General features: G+C 39.8%; 1 protein-coding gene across 1 annotated transcript in view; it reads left to right on the forward strand.

The window, feature by feature from the left end:
• B3glct (beta 3-glucosyltransferase) overlaps nucleotides 1-22,892 on the forward strand; it is a 103,707-nt gene that overhangs the window by 74,626 nt on the left and 6,189 nt on the right. The window contains exons 11-14 of the mRNA XM_046454310.2: nucleotides 5,480-5,593; nucleotides 6,651-6,750; nucleotides 13,125-13,244; nucleotides 21,164-21,308. Coding sequence (XP_046310266.1) covers nucleotides 5,480-5,593; nucleotides 6,651-6,750; nucleotides 13,125-13,244; nucleotides 21,164-21,308 — 479 coding nt within the window. The remainder of the gene's footprint in view (nucleotides 1-5,479; nucleotides 5,594-6,650; nucleotides 6,751-13,124; nucleotides 13,245-21,163; nucleotides 21,309-22,892) is intronic.

Below are 22,892 nucleotides of genomic sequence, written 5' to 3' on the forward strand. Positions count from 1 at the left end.
CACTTAACCTCTGAGCTACATACCCAGCCTTTTTTTTTTTCTTTCTTTTTTTTTCTTTTCTTTTTAATTTTGAGTCAGGGTCTTACTAAGTTGCTTAGGGCCTCAGTAAGTTGCTGAGGCTGGCTTTGAACTTGCGATCCTCCTGCTTCAACCTCCCCCAATTGCCAGGATTATAGGTATGCACCACCATGTCCCACTTATGAGGCTTTTGTAGTTGGGTTTCTCTCACCAGACATCTGTTAACTTAGGTGCATGTATTTGAAAAGGTAGCTTAAGGTGCAGCATAAGGATCTTTGGTCTCCATTTTGCTCTATGGAAATAAAGCCTGCCTCACCAGTGGGTTAGAGTCTAAGTAACCACTCATTGGCCCGAAGAATGAACCATCCAGTCATCCTATCAGTGACAAGGCCAGTGCTGAGGTAATGGCTTCAAACTGCTGAACCTGGTTTATGTCTTCGGTTGTGTTTTTTCTTATATATTTGATCTTCTAATTTCATGTGGACAATTCCTCAAGATGTGATAATTGTTGGGAATTATCATTGGATATTGTAGGGAAAGCTGAACATGGAATGATCTACAACTGGTCAAATCCTCAAAGCCCATTGCATAGGGGGGACAGGACTCGGATTTCCTGGCTCCTGAATCCCTGTGTTCTTTCTACCAGAGCACAACTATGCTGTAATCTCCTTGGATGTAGGACAAGCTGACCTTGATAAGTTGTCTTTAATATTCATGTTGATGCCCTTCGGGGTTCAAGGTCAGTTTGGAGTTGGCAGGAAGCTAGGAAAGTTCAGACCTTTCATTTTCAGGGGCAAGGAATTGAAACCTGAGAGGTCTGCAGTACACCTAGGGCTGGGAATTTAGGCTGCCCTCTTCCAAACCCGTTACTGCTAATGTCAAGCCCAATACATGGTCTAGGGTATTTTTAGCTTTTTCCTATTCTCTGTGCACTCTGGTAGAAATACTTGAAAGAACATCAGGCCAAATGGCACCAGAGGGGGAATAAAATAGAAAAGAAACTCTATTTATCTTTGAAAAATTGAGAGTGGGCCATACTGTGAGTGATGAGCACTCCCTTCTCTTTCATTAGTATTGGTTACCTCCCTGGATGAAGATGGGGAATGGACAAGCAAGGAAAAATACATGTTGGATTCTTTTTTTTTTTTTAGTACTCTCATGGACAAATTGATAATAAAAGGAAGTTCAAAGTTTTTTAAAAATGTTTTACACTTTGTTTTTGTTTTTTGCCTAACCATGAAACATCTATGTTATGGCAATTGTCTGGATTCTGATATAAATGAAATAGAATAATCTTAGAACACAGAAAAAAATGCATTTAATATTTTGGCTCCAGAAAGTAATATATGTTGACACTGTTGAAACCGCACTCTCTCAGAGAGGCAAACATTTAGCAGGATTTTAAAGAACTTTCAAAGTGTTACATATGCTGATGAATTGGGTATAGCGTGCAACATTATATGTAAGCAAGAAAAGATTTCTGGAGTTTTAATATGCAGCTGGATTACTTCCTGTGGGGTCTGTGTTTTTCACTGCATGGTAACATGAGCTGTCTGAGAACCTCAAGCACATTCCTGACACCTTCTGCTCTGGGGTGCATGAGTCTCACCTACCTCATGGTGAACACCAATTTTGCTCATCAACTGATGGATTGTGAGCCTCTCCCCTCCTGCAGTTTTGCCCTAATTAAAGAGGTTAAATTGCTATTTGCTCGGCCTTTAGTTCCCTATCACAGCTTCCTGAACTCTTAAAAATATATATACTTTATTCCTTTCAGATGTAAAGAAAATACAAAACCCATTTGCTATCTTTACTGCTGTGATCTTGTCTAAAAGAGGCCTGTTGGAACTAATTTATTAAGAGGAATGTTGGGTAGCTGGCGTTTTCTTTGATGAAAGAAGCTGCAGGTACCAGGCACAATATGCTTATGTGAAAGGTGAGGCTTGCACTGAAATGCAGCCAGATGGAAGGCCCCGCTGGGGTCAGAAGAGGGGATGAGATGAGCTTTTGAAGAGCGGCAGGAGAGTCAGGCGAAGGCTGGCTGTGTTCTTGCTCCAATGTTGAATAGCTGATGTTCCAAATTGCCTAAAAATGTTGTTTTCAACCAGCCAGGAGGGCGGCTTCCCAGTCTTAAGTACGCCTCAGTGTTAAAATGAGGAATTAGAGCACACTCCTGTGTGCCCCTCTCTCTCCTGAGAAGCACAGCCAGGGTTTCATTTGCGGTCACTGAATCGTACACAGGGACACAAGGTTCATTTACCAATCAAAAGTAGCAGATTCCTCTAAATCAAAATAGCCATTCACAGTTGATTAATTGAACATTTATAAAACATTCAAGGATCAAATTCATTTTCATTCATAATATGATACAGTTTTGCAAGTGCATTCTCCAGGGGTAGAAACATGTGTTTCTGTACTTCATAGCGAGACACATCTTCTGCTTGGAAGATTTATGCCATCTGTGCAGCTAGGATTTGTTTTTAATAGCAAAATTTTTACTTTGCCCCTATTCTAAGTTTTCCTGTGGCAAACTTTCTTGAAAGAGGCATTCTTTACTACTTTGTTATGTGGTAGAAAGTATGATTCTCTTTCTTGCAAGCAAGATATGTAGCTATCTTGAAGGGTTTTTTGTTTTTGTTTTTGTCTTTTAAAAATTTTTTTTAATTTAATATTTTTAGGAGTGCAGTGCCTTGGTACAATCTATAACATTTTGTAATAGTAGGATAAATTCATTTTAGAATTCAAACAGTTCTAATAAAATAGGCCAGTATTCTAAAAGTTTATTTAGAATCAAAGTTGGAAATAAAGCTGTAATTTGTTATTATAGAAGACTTAACTTAGTTTCAAATTCTTTATGGCTAGAAGGTATGATAAAAACACAGGAATTATATTGATGAGGGCAGAGACAGAACAAATTGTTTAATGATTTGGCATTATAGAATCTTACAACATTAGAATGTTTGGCCTGTTTTTAAATGATTGATAATGATGGTACCATCCTTGTATCATAGGATGTATTGTCATTATGCATAAAATCTTCCTTTTTTAACTAGTTTCTAAAAAACAGTCTTAGGCCTTTTATAGAGACACCTATAACTACAAAATTCAGACCTCCTTCAACTGTTTATTGAGCAACTACTATGTCCTAGGCACTGTATCAGGCATTGGGGAATAAGTCACAGACACACAGTAGCTCTTACCATTATGAAATTTCTATTTCAAACTAAAACCAAAAGTACACAGGAACACAAGTTTTCATAGTCAGGTAGTAATAGTAGAGCAGAAGTAGTTAGGTAGAGCAGAGAGCTAAGTCACACTTGATTTTTATTTCAATTTCATTTAAATCAACTAATTGAGAATAAATACCTGTGCTGTTTAATAAAGCTCTTAGAGTAAAAAAGATTGGAGGCTAAAGTCTGAGGAAATTGAAAGCAGAATTTGCATTGCCTGCTGGACCCATGCTGGGGTCTGAGGAAAGTTCTTGACCTTACCTCACAGCTTCTTCCAGGTTATGCAATAGGCATTTTACCCAAGAGAATGAAATTTTAGTGAAGATGAACTGCAGGGTGCCTTTCTCCGGTAAGCCCTCTTACTCATTATGTGCAAAGTAAACTGCCGGCTTGGCTTGCCTGGGTTAAGATTTTTGTTGTGCTAAAATTTGGGAAGTAGAAGTGTGAGGTGTTTGAAATTTTTTATTTTTTTGTCCTCCAGCATCTTTCTCTATTATTTATGACATCTCTGACCATTTTGGCAGCGAAAAATCTTTATAACTATGTGCCTTTCTATAGTTGCAAAACAGTTACACTTTAATGTTTAAAAATATTTAGTGGATAATTTGGTGATTATTTTATAAATATTCAGAATTCATAATCATTTTTCTTTCATAAAAGTTGGTGGATAGTGGATTTTAAAAGAACACACTTTTATATTTTGTATATAAATGTTGTCTGAGCTGGGCTCTACATTTGCTGATTTCCATAACTAAACATTTAAATTTTACATTGCACTGAGAATTTTTGCATATAATGGGCTTTAATTTGGGTTGGGAAAAAGGAAAAGAGGTAAGATCTGATAAAATCTCAAAAAAGGAAGTGAAGCCCGGTGTGTGCAAGCCACACCTGTAATCCTAGTGGTTTAGGAAGCTGAGACAGGAGGATCCCAACTTCAAAGGCAACCTCAGCAAAAAGCGAGGAGCTAAGCAACTCAGTGAGACCCTGTCTCTAAATAAAATACAAAAATAAAAAAGTGGGGGGCTAGGGATGTTTAATTTGGCTCAGTGGTCGAGTGCTCCTGAGTTCAATCCCTGTACCAAAAAAAAAAAAAGCAAGTGAAGATTTGCTTCATTAGTTAAAGATCTTAAATTAACATGGTTAAAACAACAACAGAGCTGGATTTGTTGGCACATGCATGTAATCCCAGCAGCTCAGAAGCTGAGGCAGGAGGATTGCAAGTTTGAGGCCAGCCTCAGCAACTTAGTGAGACCCTATCTCAAAATAAAAAGAAAAAAAAGAAAAGGACCGGGGATGTGGCTCAGTGGTTAACTGTGCCTGGGTTCAATCCCCAGTACCAACAAAAACAAAAACAACAGCAGAAACCCCTTCTCAAGGTTCAGAGATGCTCAGATAGTAATTAAAAAAAAATTTTTTTTTTGAAGAAAATAATTACTTAGATAGTCAGCCAGGTGAATGAATGTGAACTAGGGATCATTTTACACATAAGATATGCAGACCACTACTGTTGAGCATCTAAACCTAAAATACAAAAATCCAGGAAATTTTTCTATTGTTTGTGTTTATTGTGGTATAGAAAAATAATTTATTTGTTATCGACAAGAATTTTAAAGTCTTCAGTGACTCTCAATTTTATTTCTCTCACGTTTTTCAAAAGTGTGACACTAATATAAGTCATCACATACAGCTTCTCAGAGGCAAGGCCATGCTTTCTCTGGGGTTGAGGGATCCTGGTGGTGTCTCGTGTGGGAACATGCATGGCTTGACAGGGTCCTCCCGTGCTCCACTGTTAAGAGGGTTGAATTTGCATCTCAACCAGAACCACAATGACTATTCCAGTCCTTAAAAGCATTTCTGTTTCCTACCTGCCCACAACACATTTAAAAAATCCATTTGTAGGTAGAATAACCTATTGGGAAAAGAGAGACATTAGTTAAAATTCTCCGAAACACAAGAGTAGTATTAGACTAGAAAATTGGTCATTGTAGGGAAGTAAGTGCATTTATCACAGGAAATGAGAACTGCTTGGTTCTAGGGGACATTGAAAATGCTCTAAGAAGAGGGTTTTGGTTGTGTGCAGTTAGCAGTGAACAGTGCTGGGACTTCTCAGGGCCCTGGGACAGGGAGAGGCGGAGGTCACCTTTGTCCTTCGCAGGGGATCCTGCTGCCATTTTGAGTTTTTAAGCTTCCTGTTATACTGTGCCAGTGACTGTCACCTCTGTTTTTCTCAGTACCCATCATAAAGCTGACTTGGGAGGGACAGGCGAGCCTCATCGAGTACTACAGTGACTATGCGGAAAGTTCCATCCCTACTGTGGATTTGGGAATTCCCAACACAGAGAGAGGTGAGAGCTTTGTTCTTACTCTTCCCCTTAAATCAAATCCTCATTCTGAAATATAGCAAATAAGGATAAAGATAAAATATTTTTAAGTACTGAAATTTTTCCTTCTTGTCAGTTTGTTTTTTCTTTTCTTTCTTTTTTTTTTTTTTTTTCTTATTCTAACAGCCAACATCTATACCCACAGATGCAGTCTGGTTCCTCAAATTAAAGACTCTGTAGTACAAACAAGGACATTGCAGTCTATTTTGGGTCTGTTTCATTGCTGTGATCCAGAGCTGAGCACTAGGTCTTTCATTCTGCCACAGTGCAGCCCGGACATATGGGACGTGCAAAGTTAACTTGTCATCTTCCCACAGACAGCCTCCATCTTTTTAAGCCGACGGTCCAGTTCACATCTCGTGTGCCTCTCTGAGTAGCTCCTGTCCCTATTCGGCACTGTTAGCTGTAGAGTAAGCTCTATGTTATTTTTTAGTATCTTGATTAGCAAAGCGTTGGAAATATACCTGCTTTTCTCTTCAGATGGCAGGTTTTCTAGTTAAAAAATTCTTATTTTTTTAAAAAAGGAAAGTAGACATTTGGCCACCTCATTATAAGATGCTTTTTGTCCATCTGACTGTTAATCTAGTGTTCCCCCCCACTCCATATTATTTTAGTCCCCCACCTCCTTTTATGAATAAAACAAAAAAAATTGCAGCCTGTAATTGCTGTGAGATTGAAAACTTTCTTATTTGTCTGGACTGAAGATACTAATTTTCTACTGCAAATTATCTGTGTGACCTCATGTAATTCCCCTAAGCTCTCCCACTTTCCATTTTCATTTTCTCATGTGTGAAATGACTGGCTTAGACTTCATGGCCTCTGAAGTTTTTCCTTGTTCTCTATGTCTGTGAAAATTTTTTGAGAATGCTACTTTCTAGGAAAATGTCCAATTTTTAAGATCCATGTTAACATCCAAGCTTGTAATTACTTATGAGAGTTTCAAACTAAAAACTTTAAAAAAATGAATTTACCTAGGTTAGAGAAAATAATGCATTTTAAGTTTTCTTCTTACCTTTCCTAGGTCATTGTGGAAAAACATTTGCCATTTTAGAAAGATTTCTGAATCACAATCGTGACAAAATACCATGGCTCCTCATTGTGGATGATGATACATTAATTAGGTAAGGAGTTGTTCTCATCCCAAGTGCTTTGAATTATACATATATCCATATTTGAAAGCTGTGGTGCCTTTGGAGTGTTCCAAGCCACTACTTAATGAGAGGGCAGCAGGAACCTACAGACTCTTGGTTGAAGAGATGGGGCTGAGAGACTCAGGAGACAAAGTTGTTAGAGGTTTTAGGACAGAGCACCAGAGAGGAGAGAGCACTAAAGATGGTCTAAGGAAGCTTTCAGAGTAATTAGAAAGGAGGGAGTTGTGGTGGATGCCCAAAGGGGCTGGGCTTGGGGCCTGTTGCCACCAGCCACACTGGAAAGTCCACGATTGGCCGAGTATTGGGTAGAGTACACAGGAGAGTCTAGCTTCAATAGCAAGGACTAGTTAACCCTAGACCAAACACCACTCTAGTCCCACTTAGCAAATCTGAAAAAGAAAGAAGAGATGTAGGTATAAATCAGTCTGAAATAATCTTCTAGTCTTTCACCTTCTACAGATGAAAATTACATGGTCTGGTGTGCAAAACCCCACTGGATTGGATTAACAGCAAATTAGGCATTGTGGAGGACAGTGGTGAAATTCAAAACAGTACAGAAGAAAATGGTGAACTTAGAAGCATTGCAGTAATAAGTATCCAAAATGAATGAAACACAAAAGTAAAATATAATTTTAGAAAATGAACAGAGCATCAGTGAGACAGTTTCAAATGCATTTGGAGTCCCCCAAGAAGAGGGAAACAACATACATTTCAGGAAATATTTCCCAAATTTGATGAAAATCATAAACCCACAAATCCAAGAAGCTCAGTGAACCCAAGCCCAAAAGCAGAGCAGTAGTGCCTCCAAGACTGCAAGAGGGATGTCCTCTTCAGTAACATCTCAGATAGCAGTTATTGTACCCATAGCCACGTCACTTAGGTCCCCAGTCTTTAGCCACTCCACTGGAAATGTTGCCTTATGATCAATTTGAACCTTGTTACTGTTCCTTTCAAAACTCTGATATCATCCTTGGTAATAATGAACTCTCTAAATTATCCTAAGTCCTGAGACTAAATAATCTGCAGGATTCAGGGCCAACCCCTCTTCTCCATGAAAAACAACAGCATGGAGGTAGTATTTCTGTTTTCACAGAAACATGGAGCTTTGACTTGTGGAAGATCAACACGTATTTGGGGACATGAAAAAATGCCCTGAATGCAAAATTTTAAAAAAAGGACAAAACAGGAAAGAGAGGAAACTAGTATTTAATACATTCAAGAAAGAAATAGAAGGCAAATTCATATCAGCAATTATAGCTAAATTATAAAACAGTCCAAAGCAAACAAATTACAATGAAATTTTAATAAGAATTATTAGAATCCTAGGTGTTTGTCTTTTTGCGAGTTGTTTATTTCACTTAGTGTAATATCCTCAAAGCTCATCTGTGTTGGAGCACATTGTTCAGTTTTTTTCCTTTTTAAGGCTGAATGATATTTCATTGAATGGATGTACCATGTTCTGCTTCTCTATCCGTCTGCTGATGGACACTCAGGTTACTTACACAGTTGAGCTTTTGTGAATAATGCTGCTATGAATTTGAGTGTGTAGGTGGCTCTTCAAGACCCTGGTCTCAATTCTTTGGGGTGTATAATGAGAAGTGGCATTCCTGGATCATAGGACAATTTAGTGTTGACTTCGGGGAAGCATGCTAATATGTTACACATTTAGAAATTAGTTAACCTAGATAGAAAAAAAAATCAACAAGGATGGGGCAAAAACGAAAACAAACTGGACCCAACTGTACTTCATGTGAAAATATAATCACGCTAAGAAAGAAAAAAAAATAACTAATGCAAGTAATTTTTGAAGATAGTATTTAAATATATACCTTCAGTTAAGAGTGAGAAGAAGGGAGGAACTACAAACAAATCCTGATTTTTTAGTATAGGTCTGATTTTGGAAGTGGTGTGGGCAAAGCAATTCTGAAATTATTTTAGGTACATTATAGACTTGAATAGATGTTGATATTTTGGGGAGCCAGTTTTCTGAGTATGGAAGAGAATATGAATAAAGAACAGAGGAGGTCAAGGGAAAGCTTTATGGGAAGAGCCTGAAATTGAAAGAATTTATAATTTTTGTAAGAACTCACGATTTCTGAATTTTGTGTGTGTGTGTGTGTGTGTTCACATATATGTTTCCTGGCTTTTTCTTCTGCAAGAGGCTAGAAGCAAAGATACTCCAGAGTATTGAGACACTATTGCCTAGAGTTAGTAGTACAGCTTTCCTCACTCAAAGGAATCAGGGCTTCTCGGAGAGATGGCGAATGCCAGGGCCAAGGCAAGGCAGGCACAAAATTCATTCCAGGACATCTTTTTATATTAGAAAGCCAGGAGGTGTTAGGAGAAAGAAGTTGGGGGCTGGGTGGCAAAAAGGATGAGGAAGAAAAGAACATGTCATGAGGACACAGAAGGCAGCTTGAATGGGTTCCCTTGGCCAAATCTGGGACATGTAAAGCATCAGTGTAATTGAAGACAGTAATGAATTATGAGCTATTAGAATTAAAAATCATGAGTCCATCCTTATAATAAATACATACATATGTACATAAATGGAGAGAAGGTGGGCTCTTGCTCGCAGGATGACAGTGAATTCTGGTCGATAAAGGTGCAGGGAGGGGTGGTGTTGGAAAAGTCATCACTTAGTAACCATCATAGTGAAGTTTGATTCAGGCAAGAATTGCTAATGCAAAACTAGAGCCCGTTTTGATGAGGACTGGGATATTTGTCTATGTTAAAGTTTCTACACAGAGATGCCTAGTAATGGCAGGGGAAATATAGATACTGTCCCGTGGGGCAACGAGACAGTGCCTTACTTGGATATCAAGTAAGTCTTACCAAGGATGGGCAGACGGACACATCTGTGCCACACACACACAGAGTCACTCATGTTATACCATGACTGGGCTGCGAAACATCCGACAAGCCCAACATGCAAATGGTTCTGTTTGAGGAAAGGTGAGGGGCTTGTAGCATTGAAAACTACCAATGTTTCAAAAGACAAAGCATAGCTATGGAGCTGGTTCTAGATTAAAGAAGATTAAAGTGAAATGATTAATACATACAATAAGGGATCCTGGACTTCATTCTGATGCTATACATGACATTACTGAGTTAATTGTAAAATTAGACTAGTGATTGGCTTAGTAGAAGCACTGTGTCAGTGGTTCAGTTTTGAGTCATTATAACTAAGGCTTCTGTCTATATTTCTGTACAAGTCCATACAGACACCCGCCTTCTTTTCAGCTAAAATGCATAGGAGTGGACCATCTGGGACATATAGCAGGTGGAAGTTTAACTCTTTCAATAACTCATTGTACCAATGTTAATTTTCCTGAAGTTGCTTGCTTTTACCATTCTTAGGAAATATGCATGGATGTATATTGGAGGAAAGGAGCATGATATATACAACTTGCTCTCTAATATTTCAGAAGAGGGAAATATGCATGTACATATAATCAACATGTATGTGTTGTGGGAGGGTATACACCTGCAGAATCCATAGAATGATAAAACCGATAGGGTAAATGTTAAGCACTGGTTAAGTCTGGGTAAGGGATATAGGAGTTCTTTGTCCCAGTCTTGTAACTTTTCTGTAATCTTGAAATTATTCCCAAGGAAAAAGTTCAAAAATAAATACCATAATAGGTCAGGGTGGAACATCCTCTTTATTTTAAAGATCAATATTTAACAGTTAAAATGTGTCTACGCTACTAAGAAGCATCAGTGTAACTCTGATCACACTTGCTGTTGAGCGTCTCCATGCTGTTTTTCTTCATTTCTGTGCCTCAAAATTGCCTGAAATGGGAACAGATTGTTAAATGAAGTTCTTTTCCTGGATCAGTAGCCAAATCTCCATAGATAGAATTGGAGATCTATCTGCTTTATCCACATTTCCACTTTTTAGCGAATATGAAGTATGTGATAATTATCAGACTCCATTTGTGATCCTTCGGCTTTAAAGTAATATTGTGAATATGGAAATAGTGTTATAAAGAAAAGAAACCCAGAGATGTTAAATTCCCATTATTTTAACCTTACAATTGAAGAAATTGAAGGTTTCGGTTTAAATCGACAGTTTCACAATATGCAGGAAAAAGAGAAATATCACAAAGCTCCTTTTCTTTTTTTCAGGTCCAGAAGTAGACATAAATTTGCCCTAGAAAGCTCTGGGTTTTTGCAGAACCTTTTTACAAACAAAAGGCTACAATTTCCTTACAGATCTTTATGAGTATATTCTCCATCACTGAATAGTATCAGCATACTTATTTGCCTTTCTCTGGAGCTATTTATCAGATGACTTGAAGACTGATTTCAAATTAGGTGTTTAGCATGTTTAAGATGTATATTGAATATAGCATAGTGTCCAGAGATGGTGTTCTCTAGTCACTCAGAAACTGCCAACATTTTCAGAAGCCTTGACCTTCAGACAGAATGTAAACCTAGTCTGCAGACTTATAGACCCTTTGAGCACCAGCACTTGCAGGAGATTTTTTTTTTTATATATACATTCAATATTTTCTTCACTTTCACCTTCAACTTTATCAGCTGGGGCATTTCTGAAGGATGCATAAGTATGGATGGAAAAGGGACCTCTTTTATACTTCTCCACTAGTTACTGGAGGGGGTCCAAGGAGATAGATACCAGCAAAGGGAGACCTCAACTCCAGATGATGGGGTCCTTGACAAATGACTCAGAAAGGAATTTTAAGATGTGTCAGATAGAGGCATAAACAGAGATTTACTGGGAAAGCAAGGAGTACATATTCAAAGAGAGTGGAGGCAGTCTGAAGAGTGAAAAGCAGCCTTTTGGGGTCTCTGGCTTTTCTCTTTAAAGGAAACTTTGTGCGATCCTTGGTTGTATCTTCTTCATTATTTGATCAATAGTTAGTGTGGGGAAAGTACCCAATATATAGGTTTCCTCTCTCCCCTTGCTCAATCTAGTCTAAAAATACATGGATGAGTGGGCTCATTAATAGTACACAGGGCAGTGTTCATAAGTGGGTGAATTTTTAGTAACTTTAAGGTCAGGAGTAAAGATTTATAAATTTCCCAGAAATTTGGGAGTGACAGGCCTGGAGAACAATTGGCTAGGGGAGTATTAAAATTACAGTATCCTTGTCTTCCTTTTGTCTCCTTTCTATCTTTTTATTCTACCTCATTATCACTACCCCATCCCCTTACAGAGAAGAGAAATTAGTCTTTAGAAAACCTGTGTGCTCAAGTTAACACTGCTTGTGGGAAAAGCTTTCACCAATAGAGATTTAGAGAAACGCCTCATATCAACCCACCTCTTGGAGATTCATGATGCTCATGAATCACAGGCTGAGACACATGCCAAAGTTTGGCTCATTAGAAATTTTTGCAAAGTTATTGACCATGGAAACTTTTTTTTTAAGGATCAGTGATTAATATCTTAAGGAATGCTATGACCTGGTGATGTGGGACCTCAAAATCTCCAGAGGCAACAGTAGGAAGACTTTACAAGGCATCTCTAAGTGATGGAAGTCCTTAGAAGGGAAAACTTGCCTTTCTTCTCACCAACCTTTGCCACTGCATTAAAAATTATTTCTAGTTTTTATTTTTCTGGGAAATCTTTTTATTTCATCCTCACAGTAGCTATAGTTGCAGGCATTGTTCTGTCCAGCTCATGGATATTCTCACTGCCCTTTGTGAGCTGTTTAGACACATAACAAAGACTGATGGGGGCAAAGGGCATTTAAAGGGATGCACAGAGACCAAAAGTTCATGCCCTGGGGTGGTATTACTGAGTATTGGTGGGTGTGTGTCATACTCTGAGGATTTCCAGGAAAGCCTCACTGTCCCAATTCTTTCCTTACCTTCCAGCTACATGCTGGGCATAGCTGTCCCCGAACACATTTATACCTCACAGTTCTTTTTGGAACATTTAAGGATTTAAAAAACAGAAACAACCAAGTCCACCTGAAAGGGTGTAAGGATTAGTCCATACTCACCTGCAGGTAGGATGGGTGGAAGTGAGGTTTATAGCACACTGGCCACCTCACGCCACTGACCCGCCACCTACTCCCCCACATGAGGCAGCCAGGTCCTGGCAGAGGCTGCTTCAAACTGGGTAGTGAGCATCTGGTTTCTCAGTTTCTCTTTTACTTCCAGTAATGTACAGTGTTCATACATTTATTTTTTTTTTTTGGGGGGGGGGTCTTTAGTAATCCATTTATTCCATAAATCACTTGAATTTCATCCCAGCATTTTCCTTATATAGAGCTATGTAACAAAAAGAGGGAGATGTAGGAACTATGAAATATTTATTTTGAGACTACACATGAATTAAATAATTATTACTTATGTTCTCTTTGGCATCTCAGCATCTCCAGGCTCCGGCACTTGCTTAGCTGCTACGACTCCAGTAAACCCATAGTCCTGGGAGAGCGCTACGGATACGGCCTGGGCACTGATGGCTACAGCTATGTCACAGGAGGAGGAGGGTAAGTGTAAGCATGGCTTTTTACAAATACAGTCAACTCTCAGTGTCCGTGGGGGATTTGGGTCCAGGACCCCAGAACGGATATTCAAGTCCCTTATATAAGTTGAAGTATTTGCATATAATCTATGTACATCCTACTGTATACTTTAACCTCTGGATTGCTTGTAATACCTATTACTATGTAAATGCCATGGATGTAGTTCTTATATTGTGTTAGTTAGAAAATAATGACAGGTAAAAATGTCTATGTCACCCTAAGAGGTTGGAGGGGTTCTCAGTTGGGAGACCTCAATTCAGCTCTGGTGGGTTCCTTATGCAGAAGAATTTCAGCACTTCAGTCAGAGACACAGAGATTTATTTAGAAAAGAAATGTATATTTAAGGGAGAATGCAGACTATCCAGAGCGAGAGATGCACTTTGGGGGCCCTGTCTCTTCTTAGAAGAAAACTTGGTAAGATGTGATGTGTATGGGGATCATGTCAGTCTGGGGCTCAGAGACAGTTTATGATGGTCTGGCCATTTTCAGGATCTTAGGCTGCTGTGGTCTCCATTATCTGATCAGTTATAGGTTTCTTAATATATCATATCTCTTGGCTTAATTGGTTTATTGGTGGGTTAGTTAACAGTGCCCAAGGTAATTATCATGAGTGAGTGAATTTTCAGTGACTTCAAGATTTATAGATATCCAAAAAATTTGGGAGTCACAGGCCTGGGAGAGAGGTAGGCTCAAGGAGTGACAGGCCTGGAAAGATATGAGGAATCTTAAATTAAAATTATATTTCCTTGTTCTTCCTTTATTTGTCCTGTCTACCTGTCTCATTTCCTTTATCCTACCTCATATTACATGTTCAGTACAGGTGCATTTAAAAAAAAATATTTTGATTTATGATCAGTTGGATCCATGAATGTGGAGCCTGCAGGTAGAGAGGACTGAACTTCCCTTTCTACAAGGCAGAGGAGGGTCTGTGGAACTGGGATCTATACTGACATACGAGTCTCTTTAAATAGTAGTTGTTCCTCTAATAGGAAAGTGAATATTATATTTGTGAAACCTGAACATGAAAAGAACCCACAATAAAGAAAATTTACCCCTTGAAGAGACAATATGAAAATATTTTTCAAAGTACTTGCTAGAAATGTCCCTATAATAACTAGTGCTTCTAGGCAGCCAGTTACTTTGGATTGTCTATTTAAAAAAATTGCTTATAGATTTTAATTTTGAAAAATAAGCCATTATACTCTAAAATTATCCAATGCTTAATAAATCACATTTAGAAAAAGAGTAGTATAGAAACTTAGGCAATTAAATAACATTTGTATAGGATTTATAGGTTTTAAATAACAGTAAAAAATCAATCTTTTTAAATGAAGCACCTGCCTCATCTCTTATGGGGAAAGACCTTAATTTGATTTATATGGGTAAATCAATTGAGCAGTTAGTTGTTTCTATTACTGCTATAGTCTTTGCTACTAGGGTATTTAGGGAGAATGTTAACTCGTCTTCCACTCTAGTCATTTAAATTCATTCAATTGATTTTTTTTTTGAATGTTCACTATATACTGGGCAGCATTATATTCAGTGATTATATACCTCTGAAAGACTAGGACCTTTTATTTCTATTTTTTAATCCCTTAGATTAGAACATGTCTCTCTTACCATTTTTTTCTCTCACTTTAACAAAATACCTGAGACTGGGTAACTTATATTTATTTAGTTTAAGTTTTGGAAGTCCAAAACCATAGTGCTCGCACCTGCTCAGCACTGGCGAGGCCCTTCTGGATATGTCACAGCATGGCGGATAGCGCCATGGCAGGAGTATGTGCAAGAGGGAGAGATCACATATTTAGTCAGGAAACAGGAGATTAAAGGGTCAGGCTTGATCTTTTTATAATAATCCTCTCTTGTGGTAACTAACTACAGGGTCTCTTAAGAATAAAATTAGCCTCTTCTGGGGGCAGTGGCCCTAGTGACCGAATCACCTTCCACCAGGCCCCACCCCTTAAATATTTCACTCTCTCTCAACACTGAGACTCTGGGAACCAAGCTTTCAACATATGAATCTTTAGAGGATGCATTAAAGTCTTATCCATATCACAGCAGGTTTCTTCTGCAGGTTCTCAAGTGTCTTACTGCAGGTGTTCTGGTTAGATCTAGCCCATTCAGTGGTGAATGCAGAATGGTTATGGAGTGAGGTCTGCTGTGGTGATAACTGAGCCTGAGCAGGAGCACTGATCTTTAAGTAGTGCCCTGCACCTATCAGAAGGCACTAGCAATGGGAAATGGGGGCCCAGGGAAGTCAAGGAGGGTTGACCTTTTTGTTAAAAAAGGGTTTAAGCTGTTTTCAGCCACACAGTGATGTGTGTAGCTTTCTGGGTAAGGTATTAGGTCCAATTAAGGATGAGGCCATGACATCCATTGAGCAAGAACTTGTCACTTTTGGAAGGGTCCTGCTGTCTGTACATGGGTTTATATATTTTGTAGCTCAGTAATATTCATATACTCTTAACAAAGAATTGCCTTTTTGTGTGATTTCTGAGAGCACGTGGTTTCGTTGTCCTTCTTGCTTATTGGATTTAACTGTTATTTGTGGGACCAGCACTTGAGACCTTCTGAAACCTCATTTTATGTTACCTAACCAGTGTGGTCTTTTATGATGCCTGGGCGGGTGGTGCTTATTCACTCCACTAGCCGAGTATGTGCCAAGCACTGGCCACGCATAGATGAGAGCCCCACCGCACATCCCATGCAGGAGGCAGATACTTTGCATAATTGCCACTACTCCCTTTCTCTTGTCTGTGACAGGCTCTGATAGGCCACCAAGGTAGCCCCTTTAACCTTTTCTGTGTTCAGCCTCTACCTACCTGGCTGGTGGATATTTCCCGCCACCTCTTGTTTTCCTACCTTGTAACCTCTTCCCCTCACAAGGCATCTTCCTCATTCACTTTGGAACATCGCGGGCATTCTCTACTCTTGCTACCTGCATTTCCTCAGCTCCTTACTCACCCTTCTGCCTAATTCACCTTGTCAAGGTCTCATGGAACCACACAGTGGTCAAATCAAATGAATCGTTTCCAGTCTTCATCTGTATTTTCCCCTGAGCAGCCTTTGACAGATCTCACAGTTTACTTAAACACTTCTTTCTCTTGCTTTCCAGAGCACTATCCGGACCTTTTCCATTACTGTCTTTCTGGTCAGACCTTCTCAGTTCTTTTTGTCTGTCCATTTAAAGTCTGTCTTTCTCAGCCAGCTTTTCTAATTTCCCTTCTCTTCTCCCTCTACATTCTTCCAGAGTGATTTTATCCGCCCCCATGTACCCAGATCCCTGTCTCCAGCCCAGGATTCTCTCCCACTCCTGATGCATACATCCGCCTACCAAAGGACACCTCCACTTGGTGATTCACAGGCACATCACCTCCCATGCTGAACTCATCTTTATGACATTAGCTCCTAACCTGGCCCCTTTCCATTGGCCCTCTCTCAGGGAAGGCATTAAGAAGTGCAATTTCCTATCCTAGAGACTGCAAGGCAGCTGTCTCCCCTTCTCTTTATCTTTCCCACTCTCTGGCCGTGGACTGAATTCCTGAGTCGTGTCAGTTTATCTCCTGAATCTCTCTCCCTTCAGTACTTCTCTTCACCTCCTCCACCATCATGGCTTCTACCCTCTCTGCTGGGGCTTCCTGCTCTCCCTCTTTCTTGTGTTCATCCATCCCACGTGGTTATGCACACTGTAGTTAGAGAGCCCATTCTAAAAAGCAGATCTCATCCTGTCTCCCCTGCTCCCAAGCCATCAGCTGCTTCTCCTCACCTTATCTTCCCCCAAAGACACGAACCCATTTTTTAACATCTGGCATCTAAGACAAGGAGACGACCAATCACATTTCACCAAGAGTCAAGCTGGTCTTGGATGAGGCCTCAGTTTTGACCACCTAGAGATCACCTAAGCCGCAGACTCCTGGGTGCTGCTGAGCCCTCTGCAGCCGGGCTAAAGGTTCCAGCAGGGCCTGTCTTCCACCTGCAGGCCCCGGTCACCCCTGAAAGCTACTTGGCCCCTGCTCATCTGGTGGAGATTCCGCTCTAGAAATTTGTTCATCAATTTCCTCGTTTCCAGTTCTCTTCAAAAATTCCATAAATGAGTCTGATTTTTACTTTATTTAAAATAGTTTCGATGTATGAACGCAGCGTGAAAATCTCTTGCATCCTTTTATATCCTGAGTGGACCTAGAACTTTCACCCTCACCTGTAGGACAAAACCTGACCAAGGCTCCCAAGGCCCCATCTGGTCTTGGCAGATGTATTGCCATCCTGGCTCTCAGCCTGAAGAATTCATGTGGAACTTATTGCTCTTTCTCAGGAACACTGTCTTCCCCTGCCCCCCTACCAAATATGGCATCTGTGGATCTCTATAGTTCCAGCTTTCTGTCTGCCTAATTCCTTCTCATTCTTTTGGACTCAATCTAGCTGTTATTTATCTACACCTAGAAGCCTGTAACCCAGCTTAGCCCCTGAAATCTGGGCTTAATGCCTTTCTAATGTACTTTCATAGCATATTATATAAACCGTTATCATTTAATTGTCTATTTACATTCCTATTTTCTACTTAAATTAAGAATTATTTGCAGGTAGCACCTGTGTCTTATTTCTCATTATATCCCCACTTCAGAGCAGAGGGGCTCATTTTTGACAAGGTACGGTGAATAAATGGATAAACAAACCACGAAAACCGGGCATTTGGTTTTTACCTAAGCAACATGACGCATGGTGTATTTGGGTTTTTAAAGTACTTTTATACGGAAACATTCTTCATGAGATTGCTTCTTCTGCCAACCTTTGACAAAAGTTGCCTATATAGTTCCTTCCTCCAGCACTACAGTAGGATTTACTGATGTTCTAGATGGAGAACCAATGTACTTTTTTTTTGCAATAGTAAGTCAGGATCAGTGGTTAGGAAAATCTGTTCATAGACAGTAACAGCATTTTTAAATAATGAAATATAGAGCAGAATAGAATAAAATGGTATCGGAGAGCATCCTATGTTGTAGGTTGTTGTCTTGTGAAATGTTTGTTTCACTTCTATTCTCTCTCTCTCTCATGCACACAACACACACACACACACGCACACACACACACAAATGGTTGCAGTGTGAATTTCTGGTTTTCTAATTATGTTACCATCAAGTACGTTCTTGACAATCACACCCTCGAGCGCGACCCCCTCTACCTCCCTTCCCCATCCCAGGCCCCGCATGGCAGGGCAGGTCAGAGGCGTGGACTTCAGTGAAGTGTGTGTGTGTTCTGTGTTTGGAAGGTACGACCTTTATAGTGTTTGAATGCAAGTGTCTCCTTTTTCCTTTCTTTGTTTGCTCTGTGGGAGTTTGGCTATTTGGAGAAAATGAGTCAAGTGGCTCTTTTCTTTTTTGAACATGTTTGTTTATATATATATATATGAGTTTGGGCAGGAAGCTGTGCCTGGGGAGGTCATAACCTCTTGGAAAAATGACTTCACCCTTGGAAGAGGCCATAGGCAGTGTTACCCAGAGACATCCGTGACCTGCCCATCTGCTGGAGGCTGGAAGGCAGGTGTGGTCTTGATGCGTGTCATCTTCTGTGTGTGCTCTCCTATATCTACGGGCATGATGTTTTTGGGTGCGCCCTCGCCTCCCATTTCATTTTTTCTCATTTTTAAAATTCATGGATTATGTAGTAGAGGCAATGGAACCATTTACCTTGCAGCTTTTCTTGCCTTCCCCACCCCCTCCAGGGCTGGGGATTGAACCCAGGGCCTCCTGGTGTCAGGCAAGCACTCTATCACTGAGCCACATCCCCAGCCCTTAATCTTGTAGCTTTTTAACATCTTCTTAGTATTTAAAAGGTGGTGGATAGAGCAGACCGGTGTTCTTTTCTACCATCCTATGATTGGTAATTTCTCCTTTGGGGAGTCAAGTTGGCTTGGAAAGAACTCAGGAGCTTACTAATAATTCAATATTATTAAAGGCCCATGTGCACATAGCTGATGTGAATAATTAATGTGAGGCTGTTCCAAGTGAGTAGGCAAAAGCACAAACTAATAAGAAATTTCACGCTGACAGTTTATCTTCCTGTGAAGCTGGTTTTTCAGAGAGCAGACCAGAATCAAAGGCTGTCTTTTTCTTTCTCATCCTACCAGGAGCTGGCAAAATTAAAAAAGAAAGCATTGTTCACTGTGTTCTGTCAGCGCATCCCCCACACAGGCCATTTCCCTGGGGTGGGTAGGTTGAGGCCAACCTGGGGGACTTGGCACAGGTGTTTGACTCAGCCCCAAAGATGTGTGACCTGGGAGGTGTTCACTGGTGGACAGTAGACTTTCCAAGAGAAAGGGCATTTCTGGTGGGTTTTCAAAGTTGCAGTTTACCTTTCTGTGTGATTGAATATTTCTTCTTTCTAAACACTTGTATTTCCCTGTACCATCTAAAATAAAGAACTTCTGTTATCTTGAGTAAGTCCCATGCCATCGTGACATCTGGTATCTTGCAAGGGCAAGGGACAAGTGTTCTGTGTGGTTGCTTCCTCAGTACTTGGTCTCAGGTATGAAACTGCATTGTACTGGTCTCAGATCGCTGTGGAAACTTCATTTTTGAATCGGATTGTATTCTAATCTGTCCCTTTTTTCCCTTCCTACCAGACTGACTCAGAACTCTTCCTCCGGGAAGATCTGTGCAAAGGCAGCTTTGTTCTCTCTTGTTTGCTACATCAAACTTTTATTGAGTGCCTACTACATGTGTGCAAGGCCGTATGTTTGGCTTTGGAATGTGTGCATGAATTTTAGGTAGTTTTGCCTTGGAGAAAGTCTTCAGTGATTGGGAATAAACTTGTGAACCATATTAATCCCTTTAGACCTGTCAGCTTTGGGGCTATTCCGAATCTGAAAAGATTACTATTATAGGATCAGAATGGAAACCAGAAACCAATCAATATTTTAAAAGAAGAGAATTTATTGTGGGAACTTGGTACCAAACTGTTAGAATGGGCCAGAGGGCTAAAAGAGAGCTGGTGGTTTTCCCTAGAGATTAGTAGCTGTAGAAAACTGCTATTGCCCCTAAGGCTGGAGGAGCAGAGAAAACTATTTGCTGGACCCATTTCTGCAGCGTTGCTATAACTGTTGCCACTGTTGAATCACCACCTTGCATAAGAGCCAGGCCCAAGGACTGGCACCCTGCATATCTCCAGAGCACGCAGCTGCCCCTGCTGCCTGCCTCCGCTGCTGAGACCAGAACCAGGAGCAGATGGTCTCTGCTAGTATTGGGCCCATTGTTGTCTGTCAAAAGCAGGACTTAGACGGCAAGGGAGGCTGGAAAGGGATATTTCAAAATATTTTAGCAAGAGCACAGAAAGACTGGAATGAGGCTTGAGTTCCACCAGGATGCCTGTTTTTTTTTTTTTTTTTCCCTCTATTTCTCCCTCCATCACCTTAAAGAAGCTTCTGTAAAATAGAATCGCTGGTACAATGATGGTTTTTTTTTTTTTCAATCACATTTTATCTCCTTGTTAGTCATGACATGTGAGTAAGATTCAGTGTTTCTGAGTCCATCTCTCTGATGGGAACACTGGCAGAGTTTGTTATTTGTCTCACTGAGGATTTTGAAATTCCGGGACTATTCTAATATTCCAAATGTCATACTAAAAAAAGAACATTACCTAGTGTGAGTTTGCAGAAATACACCTAAAGTCACCTAGTAGGTAGATAAACATCTCTTAGAAGTGATTTTGCTTTTCACAGAAGGCACAGAAACATTTTCCCAAAGTCACTACTAAATGGAAGTCAGCTGATCCCCGTCTCGTGCCTTCCCCAGCAGTGTGACTCTGAAGCAGAGTTCTCTGTTGAGATTGATGGGCTCCGTGGAGTTGCTCTAACCCACTTCTCTGTCTGCTCTGGCTCCCACTAGCATGGTCTTCAGCCGGGAAGCCATCAGGAGACTTCTCGCCAGCAAATGCCGATGCCACAGCATTGACTCTCCTGACGACATGGTCCTGGGCATGTGCTTTAGTGGGCTGGGCATCCCTATGATACACAGCCCCCTCTTCCATCAGGTGAGACCATGGGTTTTATTCTTACAGGGGGAAGGGGGAATTTCCCTCCCATTTAAGGGCTCTGCTCCTTTCTCTTCTTATATTTTGGAAATGATCTTAAGAACTATATTGACAGGCCCCAGGGGACATTCTTAACGAATCTTGCGTCCTCCATGAATGCTATGAAGATGGAAAGCAAATACATCTCGGAACCCAAATGGTGCGGGGCTAGTGTCTTTGTGTGTAGGACCTGGCAAAAGCTTCTCTCTCTCTCTCTCTTTGTTTTCAGTTAAAACAAATTGATGACATTTAAAAAATTTTGGATATTATCTAAAAATATATAGGACTGACCTAATTTTGTCCTAGTGGTCACCAACTGTGTGTAGTTCAACACTATCCTCAGGTTTTATACTATCCACCTTGCTTTGATTTAACCAGGACTTCTCCCTTTTGATTGTCATTAAACCAACTGGCTAACATCTATTAATTTCCAATATGCTACCTGAATATATTTTGAGGGCTACAGAAAAGAAAAGATGATATTTATCAGGCATGATTAGTGGTTATAGCGTCACCATATGCATTTTGGGGTTGGAGAAAGGAATCCTTCTGCATTGTTTTTAGTACTATTTCATGAATCTAGTCAGTGAATGTCCTTCTATTCTAAGACTAATAGCAGGTGTACATAAACTAAAAATAACCATAGATCTATACCCATCTAATGTACTCCTTCAAGAAATTCAAAGCCTTTTGAAATCTGAATGTCTTTTAGGTGCCCTTCCTTACATCTAAAATATATTCTTCATGCTTTATTTAATGACTAGGAGGAAATGCTATCATAGTAATTTAGAAAATGGAGCATGAGAAAAACAACACTATAGAAAACAACTTGAACAAAGCAAAGAAAGTGTTGCATTATCAAGAAAGGCAGACTCCATTTCTGTGTCCTTGAGACAGTAAGGGAGGATAAAAGTAGACCTTTACTAAAAAGAAATTCATGGTAAACCTCCTTGCTGGTACCAGTATGAAGGCACTTATCCATCCTCGAGAAGTCTGACCCATTTTAAGCCAATGAATTGTGTTCTGATGACTCAGAAAAGCAAGATATTCTCTGTCTCTTCCTCTTTTGCTTTATCTCATGATGTTTCACTCATAGAAAAGGAAGGTTAATTAAATCTGCTGGTGTATAAGGAAAGTAATTTGTCAAGGTTATATAGTGTGACAGGTCTTAGATTGTTAGGGTCACTTTTTCTCTTAGGAAAGAACACATTAGTATATAAACTAATAAGGAGAAAAGAGAGAAGGAAAACAATCTAATCCTTAAGCAAAAGTCCTTTGAAGGTAATTTAAAAAAAGTTTGTTTTTTTTCCTTCACTTTAAAACCCTTCTCTAAATCACATAATCAATTTTAAACCTTTCCAAAATCATAAAATATGTTTAAAACCTACCCTCCCCCAAAGAGAGTGCTGTATCTTCCAATCCTTAAGCCTCTTTTAGAGTCTGACATGATTTGGACAGTACTTTCAGTTTGTAATGTTTGAACACAGATCCAAACAGCTCTTTTATTCATATTGACAGTGACATAAGAGGCAAAGTAATAAAGTC

Source organism: Marmota monax, unplaced genomic scaffold (genome assembly GCF_021218885.2).
Source record: "Marmota monax isolate L192 unplaced genomic scaffold, Marmota_monax_Labrador192_F-V1.1 WCK01_AAM20220418_F8-fsc00011, whole genome shotgun sequence".
Taxonomy (NCBI): domain Eukaryota; kingdom Metazoa; phylum Chordata; class Mammalia; order Rodentia; family Sciuridae; genus Marmota; species Marmota monax.